General features: G+C 37.8%; 1 protein-coding gene across 7 annotated transcripts in view; it reads right to left on the bottom strand.

Annotated features, from left to right (window-relative positions):
• Positions 1–14,336, bottom strand: part of BBX (BBX high mobility group box domain containing) — a 283,637-nt gene that overhangs the window by 91,155 nt on the left and 178,146 nt on the right. For all 7 annotated transcript variants that reach the window (XM_060640117.3, XM_060640114.3, XM_060640120.3 and 4 more), the window contains 2 exons: positions 12,951–13,121; positions 7,229–7,468 (listed from right to left, as the gene is read on the bottom strand). In XM_060640117.3, the coding sequence (XP_060496100.2) occupies positions 7,229–7,468; positions 12,951–13,112 (402 nt within the window). In that variant the 5' untranslated portion in view covers positions 13,113–13,121. The remainder of the gene's footprint in view (positions 1–7,228; positions 7,469–12,950; positions 13,122–14,336) is intronic.

Genomic DNA, 14,336 nt, shown 5'->3' with positions numbered 1-14,336 from the left:
AGTTCATTTTCATATATAAATTTTTAAAAGGACTACTTTACTCCAATGTAGGTAAATCAGGGGAAAAGTAAATTTAACTAGCACAAATTTCAGAATTTCTTTTAAAATATAATTTTTTTAGGGACAGCTGGGTGGCTCAGTAGGTTAAGTGTCTGACTCTTGACCTTGGCTCAGGTCATGATCTCCTGGTTCGTGAGATTGAGCCCTGCGTCAGGCCTGCTTGGGATTCTCTCTCTCTCCCTCTCAGTCTCTGCCCTTCCCCTGCTTATGTTCCTCCCCACCTCTGGAAATAAATAAATAAACTTTTAAAATAAGTGAATTAAATAAAATAAATGAATTAATTAAAGTAATTTTGTTAATTTTTAAAAAGTAGATAGGGATCTGGGTAAATAAAACATTATTTGATTTCTGAAAATGTATTACTAAATTCATACATTAACTAATTTGAATTGTAAAATGTGTGTTTTCTTCTAAAATATGTGCTCACTAAGGCATACTAATTTAGATTTTCTCTTTACAAAATAATTTGCAGCATGAATTTGTAATTTTTCAAACAGTACAAAAATTAATTTTTATCCACATCCCTTGAATGATCATCAATTTCAAAGTAATCAAGAGTTACTATAGTAACATCTTACAGGATATTGGAGTATTAGGTCCCTCCATCAATCTAAAAATTAATATCTGAAACCAATACCAAAATGAGTTCTAAGAGACTCAGTTTAAATTCTCAATATATCACTTGCTGTGGGATCTATTTTTTGTCACTAGTCATGGGTTCCTTATAAAGTCCTTATAATTTTATTTGATTTGAATATTTAACTGTTAGTGTTTACTAACTAAAAGGACTGATATTTCCAAAATCAAGTAGTTACCTCACTTTACACATCTATCTGGTTAGAGGCTATCAATCACACTGAATAGTATCTGCAAGTTGAGCAAATGATGTAATTAGTTTTGTTGGTTCTTGTGTTTCAGCTTTGTGTTTTAGTAGGCTTTCATTGTGTTAACATGCCCTGATAAAAATAGTAAATAATTACTTTGTAAAGAAGTATCAAATACAGACAAACTTAAGTTTTCTTATCAGGAATAAAAACTATACTACCATTTTAGAGGTGCCCGGATGGCTCAGTGGGTTAAGCATCTGACTCTTGGTTTTGGCTCAGGTCACAATCTCACAGTTTGTGGGTGAACCCCCACATTGGGCTCTATGCTGACAGTGTGGAGCCTGCTTGGGATTCTCTCTCTCTCTCTCTCTCTCTCTCTCTCTCTCTCTCTCTGCTCCTCCCTCAGTTGTGCATTTTCTCTCTCTCTCTCTCAAAATAAATAAACTTAAAACAAAAAACTACCATTTATAGCATTTTAAGCTCTACAACAGAATGCTTGTATGTACACGCTTTATTTGCATTTTACTCAACTCTATGAGGGCAGGCATATTTATTGACCTTTTACAGAGCTGGAAACTCAGAAAGGTCTGAGAAGGGAGAAAGCCAAGTATGAGAGCTCAAGCTCTATTACTACTAACTTGCATCCTTGGATAAATCACATAACTGTTCTGGATCTCAGTGTCATCTTTAGCTTCTGCAAACAACCCCCCCTCCCCCACCCCCGCAAAAAAACAAAAAAAAACCCAAAAAACACCTACCTTCTGGGATTATTCTAAGTTAAATATTTATAAAAGAACTCTGGGAAGAATAAAGCAATATTCAAAAGTTGATTATTATCATCTCAAAAATAAACATTTAAATATTTTTTTCTAATGCAGTGAGAAAGTCCTGATATCTGGAATATAGGAATGACAAAGGTCTCAGAAACAAGGCCTATTGTGAAGCATGGAGTCCCATGTCTTTGGTTTAATTACCCACATCCCCCAAAAGTAGTGGGGACCCTAATTACTCAGAAAATCCCCTACAAAATAAGTCATTTCATTAGACATAGCCAAAAATGACTGGCACAGAGGACAGAAATGTCAATTGGCCGCTGAGGGTGGACCCAAAAGCTTTCTCATGGAAAAGCAAAGAGGAAATTCAAAAGAAGAGTTAAGAATTATTTAATACACACGGGCACCGGGGAGGCTTAGTCAGTTAAGTGGCTGGACTCTTGATCTCAGCTCAGGTCATGATCTCACAGTTCCTGAGATTGAGCCCTAAGGTGGGCTCCATGCTGACAGCGAGGAGCCTGCTTGGGATTCTCTCTCTCCCTCTCCCTCTCGCCACACGCTCTCTCTCTCTCTCTCAATATAAATAAATAAACTTTAAAAAAAAGAATCATTTAACGTATGGAGAAAAATGTGACTGTAACTTAACTGTTCACATAGGTCTCACCAAATTACAAATTATAAAGTAATTGTTGTTTGGGATAAATGTGTTGAATTTTCAAAAAAATTCAAAAGGCATTCTGAATGCTTTAAGTAAGGACACATATAAACAAAATTTTAAATAAAGTTCCCAGGATAAATATATAAGATAAAGTGTTTAAGGGAACAGCAAAGTTTCATCCCCCTGGAAATCACTTATGTGTAACACCAGTTTCTCAAGGATGCTGGAAAAATGAGGTTCCACTCTAGTTTAGTAGTATGCAAGGTGCCACAGTATGCTTCTAAGAATTCAGACACTGTGAAGTACATGATATGTGATCGTAAACAAAAATTCTCTCCACAGTTATAATGTATGAGAAAATCAGAGTCTACCTTCTTTGGAGAAGAATCCATTTCTAATAAAGCCAAGCAAGCGAATAAGTAGGTTAGTTTTATCTTAAATATGAAGCAAGAACTAATTGCTAAAAACTCCATGGAGTTTTATAGTGACGAGAATCTTTGCTAGAGTACCGATGGCAACGGATACCAACATTTACAAAAGGCTATTATAGTTTACCTTCACGTTGCATTTTATTGCATTTAATTCCATCACTGTTTTATTGACATACAACTGAACCTTCAAACTTGTCAGCCTGGTCTCATGCTTTTTGTCTTTACATCATCATTTCCTGTTAGTTACACATATTCTAAGCTCAGGGGTAAAACAACCTTTCTTGTTCCTGAAACTGTTCTTACTATCCCACATCTGCTTTTATCCCTGCCTTTCTCTCTGAATCCTATACTAAATCCTACGACAGATTCCATCAATTCCATAAAGCCTTTTCTGAAATATCCCTACTGCCCCCAGCACAAGCAGACTTTTCCCATTACAGCTGTGACATTTTATTACTCCCATTGTTTTAAGTTTATTTATTTTGAGAGAGACAGAGATAGTACGAATGGAGAAGGGGCAGACAGAGAGAAAGAGAGAGAGAGAATTCCAAGCAGGCTCTGTGCTATCAGCAGGGCTCGAACACACAAACCACAAGACCATGACCTAAGATGAAACCAAGAGTCAGATGCTTAACCAATTGAGCCCATGCACTCTATTGTTACCATTTTTTGCCATAATTACTCAAACCTCTTATCTCATAGGCATCTAAGTGAGCAAGATATATGAAGAGTATGGGAGTCAAACAGTCAAGAGTATCCCAGCACCACAGTGCATGACTGATGAAGATATTAACTCCCAAGAGCCTTAGATCTCTGCTCTGAAGAATGGGGAAAATCATTACTGACTTAACAGGTTTGTGCTTATGTAAAACATCAAGCTTGGAATGAACCAATTAATCAATAAATGCATGCATTTTGCCTCATGCCCCTGATCCTACAAAAAAGAAGGGATGGGGTATTACAAAGTCACTCAAAACTATTTTTAACTTTCCAGATCCTCTCCTCTTCTTTGCACTGACTCTGCTCTTCCTGAAGGTCTAGTATGCAATCTTCTAAAATGAATGTAAATTAATTAATTAATTAATTATGATCATTAGTTTAAGTGACAAGTGGAAGGTTCCAGCAATTCTTTGGGAAAAAATGCAGACTTGTAGTTCTGTATTTGTAAGAGTATGTACATAAAGATGTGAAAAGGAAAAGGAAGGCTGTTTCTGTGTCCCTAACAAGCAGTCAGTCACACAGTTAGAAGTTAGAGCTTGGGAGCATCCACAACACTGTACCATCATGCACACTGCTGAATTGAAGAAAACAACCCAGGTTATATCCTTAAGATAGTATTTTTTAAAATTACTTATAACCAGTTATTGCTCTAATGAGATTCATCAGAGAACATGAAACCCTCATTCAACCCTCCCCACGCCCTTTTTTTTTTCAACAATGCAAACTAGTACCGGGCAGTAATTCAAGAAACTGAAAACAAATCCCACAATGGGTATTTCCTCTCACCAGATGCACTAAAATAGAAGATAATCAGGAGCAAGAAAAGCGTCAGAGAAAGTTTTAACAGATAAAAAAAATAAACTCTCCAAAGCTGTATTACTTACTAATCACTTCTGTTTTAAAAATATATCCCTTTTTAAGTATTCACATTCACACAAAAACTATACTGATAGAATATGTCTTCTTCCTTTAGAGAACACACTTAAAATTTGGTGTTTAAAATGAAGAGGTTACACATATGAAACTTTTAAAAATGCCTGCCTGGGAGTGAGGGCCTTGAGGAACGGAGACCTTATTCGTCACTAGCAACCACCACAAGACCTGGTATACTCAAGTCACTCGATAAGCTTTTGTTGCTTAAGCTGACATTGCAGTTAAGGCTGCAATATTAACACACAAAAAAGCACCAGCACAATTACGTGCACTTTAATGTAATTTCAAAACCATTTAGCAAATAAATTGAAACAAGTCAGTATCACTTATGGCTAGAAACCAATTATATAATAATTCGGAAAGTAGCTGAACCTTCCACACTTTTAACTACAAATGAGAGCAGTTCGTAAGAGCAACTGGAAACGAGGCAAATTGCAAGGTGGAAGATCCACCCCCACCTGTAGTAGATTGCAGGAGGCCACCCTAACAGATTTCATTACAGTGCCACCAGGACAAATATTGTGAACCTAAGTAAGTAATTAGCAAGAGATTTCCTGTATGAAAATAATACTTCCTCCTCTTAAAAGTGGCCACCTATGGGAATGCAAATTGGTGCAGCCGCTCTGGAAAGCAGTGTGGAGGTTCCTCAGAAAATTAAAAATAGACCTACCCTATGACCCAGCAATAGCACTGCTAGGAATTTATCCAAGGGATACAGGAGTACTGATGCATAGGGGCACCTGTACCCCAATGTTTATAGCGGCACTCTCAACAATAGCCAAATTATGGAAAGAGCCTAAATGTCCATCAACTGATGAATGGATAAAGAAATTGTGGTTTATATACACAATGGAATACTACGTGGCAATGAGAAAAAATGAAATATGGCCTTTTGTAGCAACATGGATGGAACTGGAGAGTGTGATGCTAAGTGAAATAAGCCATACAGAGAAAGACAGATACCATATGGTTTCACTCTTATGTGGATCCTGAGAAACATAACAGAAACCCATGGGGGAGGGGAAGGAAAAAAAAAAAAAAAAAAAAAAAAAGAGGTTAGAGTGGGAGAGAGCCAAAGCATAAGAGACTGTTAAAAACTGAGAACAAACTGAGGGTTGATGGGGGGTGGGAGGGAGGGCAGGGTGGGTGATGGGAATTGAGGAGGGCACCTTTTGGGATGAGCACTGGGTGTTGTATGGAAACCAATTTGACAGTAAATTTCATATATTAAAAAAAAAAAAAAAAAAAAAAAAAAAAAAAAAGTGGCCACCTATTGGGTTTGTAAATTAGCGGTACTTAAGAAAAGGCAAACAATATACTTAGGATAGGCTGCATGTTATCAAAAAACAGCAATCCAAAAACAAACTCAAGTGTTTAATTATAGGAAGCTAATGCGGTTCCCTATGAGGTTTTAGATAATTGTTTATTTTACCATATAAACATGACTATAAAAAAATCTAAGGCCATTTACTGGGAAAGTGCTACTGTTAATTACTGTTATACTAGCTGAAATCTACTGAAACATTTAAAATCATGTGGGCTACTGGAATTGATTTTAATTTTCCAGGTGCCCCACATAGTTGAAATCCTGTCTTTAACAACAGCCAATTGACAAAGTCTGTGCCATCATTAATTACATAACAACTATGCTAATCATATACTCTGGATTCAAATATCCTTTAACATTGCATAAGAAATATTTATGTTACATGTTAGCCTGATAAACAACTCAATAAAACCACAGCAATTGGAAGAATTATTTTCCCACATACTGAGATGTCTAATAAAATGTGTCACTTGAAACTCTGTATTTTTGTCCCCTGCTGGTTCAACTTTTCATAGAACTTAACCAAATGTTTGGGTGGCAGGGGTTTTCATGAATCAAGATTGTTAGCAAGCTACAAGGTTGAAGGAACAATGTGAGAATTACTCCTTTCAAGTTTAACCTAACAACCATATTGCTTTGCTTTTCCTTCACTTGCTAAATCCATTACATAATACATTTAAAAAGCATGATGAATTCACATTAATTTCAGAGTAATTTAACAACAGACTGGTATACAGTTTTTGAAGGAATTTAGTCACTGATAGGGTTTCAGAATTGATTAATGTCCCACCTCTCGAAACAGCCTTCCTGCATGGAAGTGTTTCTGTGTATACAGTGTTTACATGCCTGCACATACCACAATTTATCATGTTTCACTGCCGTGCATTCCTTTACTGGTTTTAAATATGCATGCTGCAATACCTACAGAACAGAAATAAGTCAAAGGCACAATAATGGTGCTTATTACAAAAAAAGGAGGTGGAAAGGATATAAATTGGTGTCCAATTTCCTCATTCTAAGAACATTAAAAAAAAAAAAAGGGGCTGAGACCCAGAAATTGACTTAGATACTGTCACAAGGTTATTTAGCATTAGGACTAGATCAAGACTTTTTCCCATGACACAACTAGAGTAACCTAAGATTATTATCTTTACCATGGGCATTCTGAGAGCAGAAGCTGGGTTCCTAGAAAAAAAATTTTTAAACCCATCATTCATAATAAATAAATTACCATTCATAAAAATCAACCCTCTACATCAATCCGTGAAGTATATGCAATGAAAAAACTTGGTAATTAATTGTTCTTGGCACCTCCACCAGCATTTGCAAGGTGGACTTGGAATTCAGGAATAGGAAAAAAGCTCTTATGTTTTCACTGAACACTTGCTTCAGGATTCACCTTTGTGCTGCTAGACCTTCAGCAGAGACTCCACATTTGCTGACAGGGGTATGGGATTGGTTGCTCACAGCCACCATTAAACCTTGTCATTGTAACCTACCTCCTTGGCCATGTCTGTGTATTTCTGCTTTTCCTTTGGATCTAGAACAGCCCACCAATCAGCCAGTATCTTGGTAGCACCTCGGTTATCAAGCCGGGGGTGTTCCTGTCGTACAAGGGAGCGATGACGTTTGCAAAATAAGAGAAATGCATTCATTGGTCTCCGGGCTCGCTGTTCTGGTGATTCATCATCAGTCTCACCAACATCTTGCTCTAGGCCATCGGCCCCAAGAAGTTGAACCTATTACCAACCAAAACAAAAGCCAGATGTTTAACACATCCTGGACAATTTTGCTTTAACAATCAGTTTGGCTTTCAAATTGTATTTTTTTACCTTCATTTAAACAACTTACAAATTGGAAAAAAATTAATCATCAACCACTATTAGTGGTTGATAACCAACTTACAATGCCTTCTGCTTAGTTTCTATAGCAACCTGTGCATGTCTCTATTACAGAATATATCATGTTATAATTGCTAACATTTTCCCCCTCACTAAACAGTGAACTCTTTGAGGACAAAAGTTATTTACCTGTACAACCACGGCATCTAGTTCAATGGCTGGTACAACATCAGTACCTAACTAATAAATAAATAAATAAACTCAATAAATAAATAAACTCATGCTGTGATATATGCGTCTCAAGATTAACAACAACATTTACACACACACAAAAATATATGAATATTAGTTGTTTCTCCTGTTTGGAAAGTGCTTTTCTACAGCTAATAATGTGAAAGTGTTTAACATAAAAGTAGGTAATAAAAATGTAATGTATGCACATCACAAGTGGAGCCTCCTATTGTAAAAATCAAAATAGACATTTAACATTATTTGAAGGAGGAACTATGTAGTAAATTTTCAAGCCTGTAAATATCATTTAGTGAAATGCTATGATGACAGGAGTAAATTCACTTGGGCTTAAACCTTCAAAATAGATTCTGAATCCCCCCTTTTCCTCAGCATTTCATTCAATTCCCGGTCTTCAAGGACTTCCACAAAGCTCTGATCCCGCCCATCCCATCTGTGTAACTGTCATTCCCACTGCCTGAGCCTATGGCCTAGTCTTTCTGCTTCCTTTTTTTTTTTTTTTTTAATTTTTAAAAATGCTTATTATTTTTGAGAGAGAGACAGACAGAGAGAGAGAACAAGTTGGGTAGGGGAAGAGAGAAGGGGGGGGCAGGGGATCCAAAGCAGGCTCTGCACTGACAGCAGCCAGACTGATTTGGGGCTCAAACTCATGAACCATGAGTTTGTGACCTGAACCGAAGTTGGACACTCAACAGACTGAGCCATGCAAGTGCCCCAGGCCTAGTCTTTCTGCTTCTAATCTCTTTCGGTACTTCTTGCACATGGCTGCAGATACCTCTGATCACAGAACCTTAGAATATATTAGGACTGTTAAATATCTTCTAAGGCTAAAATATGATTCTATGAGACTTCTTGAAAACAGTACAACCACAAACAGAAGTCCAGAAGGCTTACTAAAGCTATGTCTTTAATTTCCTGTTTCATAGTTAAAATCAAGAAGGACTAAGGTAGTTGTTAATCTGCATCATATAGTAGAGCATTACTTCTTCAATTTGAGTGGGCAGTGGAATCCCTGGAGGTCTTGTTAAATGAAACACAGATTGTTGGGTCCCATTCCCAGAGTTTCCAATTCTGTAGGTGTGGAGTGGGCCTCCAGAATTCATATTTGTAAAAGTTCACAGGTGATATTGATGCTGTTGGTCTGAAGATCACACTCTGAGAACCACTACTGTAAGGCAACGGTGTTCTTCTACATCACGTTTTATTGGGAAACTGCGACAGCTACTCTGGTATGAATCACTAGCTTAATCCAATTTGGTATTTTTAAAGTCTTGTAAGTTTAAATTAAATATTGCAAATGCATTTAATTAACCATCAATTATCTTCAAACAAAATAATACGGTGGAACAATCTTGAAGTCATAGCTATCTGATTTGGAAATACATTAGAGATTATTATTGGGAGTGAAGGCTATAGATTTCACTTCCTCATTATGTATACAATCATTAACAATGATTTGCATTTTTAAGGAATATTTATTTAGCATTCTAAATGCTAAATAATAAGGGATATTTAGTTAGCTTTCTAAAGTAAGAAGCTACAGAAAAATCAAGACATAAAAAGTATATTACATAGGTTGAAGAAATAATTACATTTTCCCTTCAGAAAAGAATAACTTTTGATTCAGTTACTAAGTTATAAAACTCAAGCCAAGAGCTGGAAAAAAAGATAAATAAGACAAGATCCTGGACCAAGGAACTTACTGTTTGTGGAGGGTGGAGGGGGAGGAGAAAGAGAGAAAAGCAAATTAATTAAAAAGCAGTATGATGACTATTACAAGGAGCCAGTGTTACAGTGAAGCACTAGTGGAAGGGTGGAAGCTCACCAAAGTCTCCCTAGAAACCGTGTTGTCTGAGCTAGATTCTGAAAGATGAATCAGAATGTGTCAGGTAGTCAATGGAGAGACACGGAAACCGAAAAAGGATTAAGGCTCGATGACTGACTGATGTACAGTTCAATAGCACCAGTAGATATAAGACTAGAACATGGACCCAGGACATGAGGTTGTAGAAGTAGGTATGGATGGACGTACTTCATGAAGAATGTGCTCTGTCATGTAAAATAACATGCATTTAATCCTATAAATAAGTAGTTGCAGACTGTAAAAAAGAAAACAAAACAAAACAAACAAAACAAAACAAAACAAAAAACACCTTAGGGGGAACAACATAGGTTATCATATTTTACTACAGATTATTTATTTTGCCAAATATGAATATTAAAAAATGTTGGCAACTACTATTTAATGTTACAATTATCTCATTAAATTAACCCCCAAAACGAATAAACAAATGAATAAATAGATAAAATTATATAAAAGTAAAAAACTCTCTATCTGGACTTAAATTTTTCTTTCACCAGGGCCCAGTAATACTTTGTAACAAATCAACACTTGTACCAGACCAGGATATGGAAACCACAGCTGGATGCAATAGAGAGCCATGAGTGGTTTTCAGCATAGAAGAGACATCACCAGATTTGTATTTTAGGATAACTCCTATCAGCAGTGTAAAGCATGAATTATAATATCAAAACGAGAAGCAATCCAAACTAGAGAAACCATTTCAAAGTTCGTTTCAGCTGTCCAGGTGAGAAAGGAGACAGGGTTGAATTAAGGCCGTAATGATAAGAATGGAGAAGTAAGAACACAGACAGTATTTATTTATGAGGTAGAGCCAAGAGAGTTGGTATCCAGTTGGATTTAACGGTTAAAAAAGGAAGAGTGCTTCTACCTTTAGTGGCAAGATTCCTTCATACACACCAGAGAATGCTTTTTCTCAAATGAGAGAAATTAGATAGGGTTGGGAGCAGAAAGATCAGTATCGGGTAGGCAAAATGTCAGGTGGTTCTCAGCAGAGATGTCTTGGCTGGGATTATGAACTGAGGTAAGAATACAAAGAAGGCAAGACTAGAAAAGTGGATGAGATCACCAGGTGTGGACTGAAAAGAGAAGGGAATTCAATGATTCCATTCTTTCTCTCAGTAACTGTGTACTGGGCAACTGATAGGGACCAGGCACTGTTCTAGGTGGGGCGGGTAAATCCACGAGCATATGAATTCCCTGCCTTCATGAAGCAGAAGAACAGCACAGCCAGCCTTTCATTCTGAACAGATCCCTCTGGCTGCTCTGTTGAGCAAAGACTGGAAAAGCAAGAGCAGAGGCAGGCAGAGCAGCAGAATATATGCTAATCTGCACTAAAAATGGTGGTGGCTTGGACCAAGGAGGCTGTGGTGACCTTGCTAAGGAGGAGTCAAACTGAGAACATATGTAGAAGGTATGGCTTGAGAATATGCTAATAGATGGATGGATGCATATGAGACATGAGCAAAAGAAAACAGATAAGCTTTCTGATGTCACCAACTGGAAAGTTGGGGGCTCCCATTTACTGAGAAAGGGAAGATACAGGATGATGGGGTTCAAAGTTTCATTTTGAACACATTCAGACGGAGGTTCTGATTGGAGATCTAAGTGGATATGTCAAGAAAACAGTCAAAAATATCAGTGTAGAATTTAAGGATTGAGAAAGAAATTAAGAAGCCCACAGTGGGCCACGTGGGTGGCTCAGTAGGGTTAAGCGTCTGAGCATCTGATCAGGTCGTGATCTCACGGTCCATGAGTTTGAGTCCTACATTGGGCTCTGTGTGGACAGTGAGGAGCCTGTTTGGGATTCTCTCTCTCTTTCTCTCTCTCTCTCTCTGCCCCTCCCCTGCTCGCTCTCTCTTTCTCTCAAAAAATAAAGAAACAAAAATTAATTTTTTCTTAAAACAAGCCCAGAGAACACCAATATTTGAGGGCAGAATAATGGAGGGGCATCAAGAGAATGAAGGTAGGAAGGTGAGGCTGGGAGTAGAAACAGTAACAGAAGGCAGCCTCCAGGACCAAGTGATCGACAGGCACAAATATGTCAGAAAGATCAAATCAGTATCAACTTGGCAATGGCCTCAAATAGAATTAGTAACAGTGGTCTCTCTGAAAAAAGAAGGGGAAGGAAAAGATGGGTGAGTGAAATAAGTATACAGATGAGTAGAGGAAGCTGAAGGAATCGTTTCTGGCGGCCTCTATTTTCTCTGTAAAAGAGGAGAAAAAGATCAACAGTGAGAGAGACTATAAAGAGGATCCAGATAAGATGTCTGAGAAACAGGAAAAACAGAAAAAAATGGAAGCTGACCCAAGCCTAGAACAAAAGACTGAATGGATGTCAAAGGTCTGCAGGATACTAAAAACAGGCTTATAAAAGTTGTAGTGACACGAAATATGTACTCATTTATTCTTCCATTGAACATACATCTATTCAATACTTGCTATGCGCCAGGCACCATTCTAGGTTCCAAGGAGTAAGAGGAGGATATGTGGGGCAAGACCTCTGCTCTTACTACGCTTACATTCTAGTCTGGCAAGACAGACATACACAGGTATACAGCTAAGCGCAAGTTAAATGGTAAGAAACGCCAGGAAGGAAATCCTTGGACATGGAATGAGTTGGGTGGGAGGGTCACCTGAGATGATGAAGCCCCATCTCTTGGGGAGGTAGTCCTTGTGCTGAGAGCTGAATGAGGAGGAGGAGGAACCAGTTCCGCGTAGACTTGGAGGAATGTGTGGCTTTCTAAAGTCACCTGCATGGCTGTGTGACCTTCTAAATGAGAGCTGGCTGCTTAAGCATGAGACCAGAGAAGGGGACGGAGAGGACTGACTGACCACAGAGGACTGGTGGGGTTGAAAACAGCCAGATGTCATGAAGGCAGTGGAGATGAGGGCCGGAGCAGCTACAAGGCTGTCCACAGAGGCAGGGCTAGGCTGAAGCAGAGAGAGGCCAGAGGGGCAACGAGGTGGGTGCCAGGCAAGTGCGTCAAATTTTAGAAATACCCCCATCTCCACTGCATTGGAGTGCTACCATATTACCTGAAAATCATTAGTTAATAGACAGAAATACCACTGAAGAAGATCTGTTTCTGTCTAAATGATTAGGAAGTACAGATACTTTAGAAGCCCTCAATATCTGGAATAAACATATACATTAAGTAGTTAAATAGGATTCAAGTTATACAGACTTTTAGAAATGCATCTTTCTCACCAATCACTGTAGTTTCTGGAATGAATATTCAAAACTTCTATGTTAAACAGAAGAATTACCTTATCAATATCCTCCTCTTCGTCTTCCTCTTCCTCCTCTTCTGAAAAGTCAAGCAGTTTCTTTGCTAGCAATGGATGCCACTGAAGACACTTTCGTTTTGGTCGTTTTCCAGCCCCTTCTCCGTCTGCTGAGTGATCTTTATTTCTATTACTGCCTTTCATTACTGTGACCTGTGGTAAGGAAAAAAAGGAGAGAAACAGAGAGAAATCAAAGTAAATTTGATTAAAATTTGTTTATTTAGCTTCCTTAGCTTTAATTGGATTATAGTTTTAATGACTAAAGTATCTACCAGCTCAGGCATTTACTGGATTCAGTAAGAATTCTAAGTACATAATCAAACATTCATTTTAGTTGGCTGAATGGAGCTAATAAAATTTGCCTTTTGTGAAGTCTACTTCCTTCCACTCCATAACTTCAGAACTCAAAACCCAAATACAGCAGTAGGATGCCTACAAGTTACTGTCACCTGTTCACACTTACTCGGGGTGGTCTTTCTCAAAGCTGTGCATCAGAAGACTGTGAAAAGATGGAGAGAAGAGGTGCTCACAGAGGTGGCCCTCCCTACATTCTCCAATGGCTCCCATTTTATTGTAATAATTTACGTTTTGCACTCTACCATAAGATAAATCTGAGCCTGGAGGGTTAGTAAGCAGAAAAAATACTCTGTAAGCATCAAATGTTTGGATTAAAATAAAACTATTTCACAAGATGACACACAATTTTTAAAAAGTAGCTGTGTGCAGCCTCCAAGGACCCAGTGCATGAAGTCACTGTAGGTCACTTAGCAAGATGAGCACCCTCTGTCCCCATCTGTGACACACATAATCACAAATATTTTGCATCTCTTCATTACATATGCACCCGAATCCAGTAACCAAGTTTTGCTCCCTAGGCTTTTTGTTCTTGCTCTTACCCTAAAAGGTGATTGGCTGAAATAGCTAAGCAATGACCAGCCTATGATGTGACAAAATCTTTTCAGAAGCCTAAAAACTAAGTTACTTTTGGATGACTTGAAAAACATTTTTTCTTAAAGATAAAAACAACACACATTCATATTTGTGCTAAAAATAGCACAAAATGAGGTTTGCATTCTCCATCACACCCAGCACCACGGCCGAGAGGTAAATCACACATGTCAATTTCTTATATGCATTCTCACAGTATTTTCCTAGTTCAATAGTTCTCATTCATTCATTTTAAGTAACAATATACAAATTATTGTCCATATGTACTCATGCAAAAATTCAAATATCCAAATGCTATCAACTTAAATGGTTCATGCTGATGATTACAAACACAAACACAGTTGCTGATATCACAGAAAAGTATAGCCTTTTTGGTCAGTAAAAGTGTGCATTGGTCCAAATGCTTGCAAAGTGGTATCA

Source organism: Panthera onca, chromosome C2, assembly GCF_046562875.1.
Source record: "Panthera onca isolate mPanOnc1 chromosome C2, mPanOnc1 haplotype 2, whole genome shotgun sequence".
Lineage (NCBI taxonomy): Eukaryota > Metazoa > Chordata > Mammalia > Carnivora > Felidae > Panthera > Panthera onca.
Note: the sequence above shows the minus strand (reverse complement) of the source record. Positions and strands in the feature narration are given on the sequence as shown.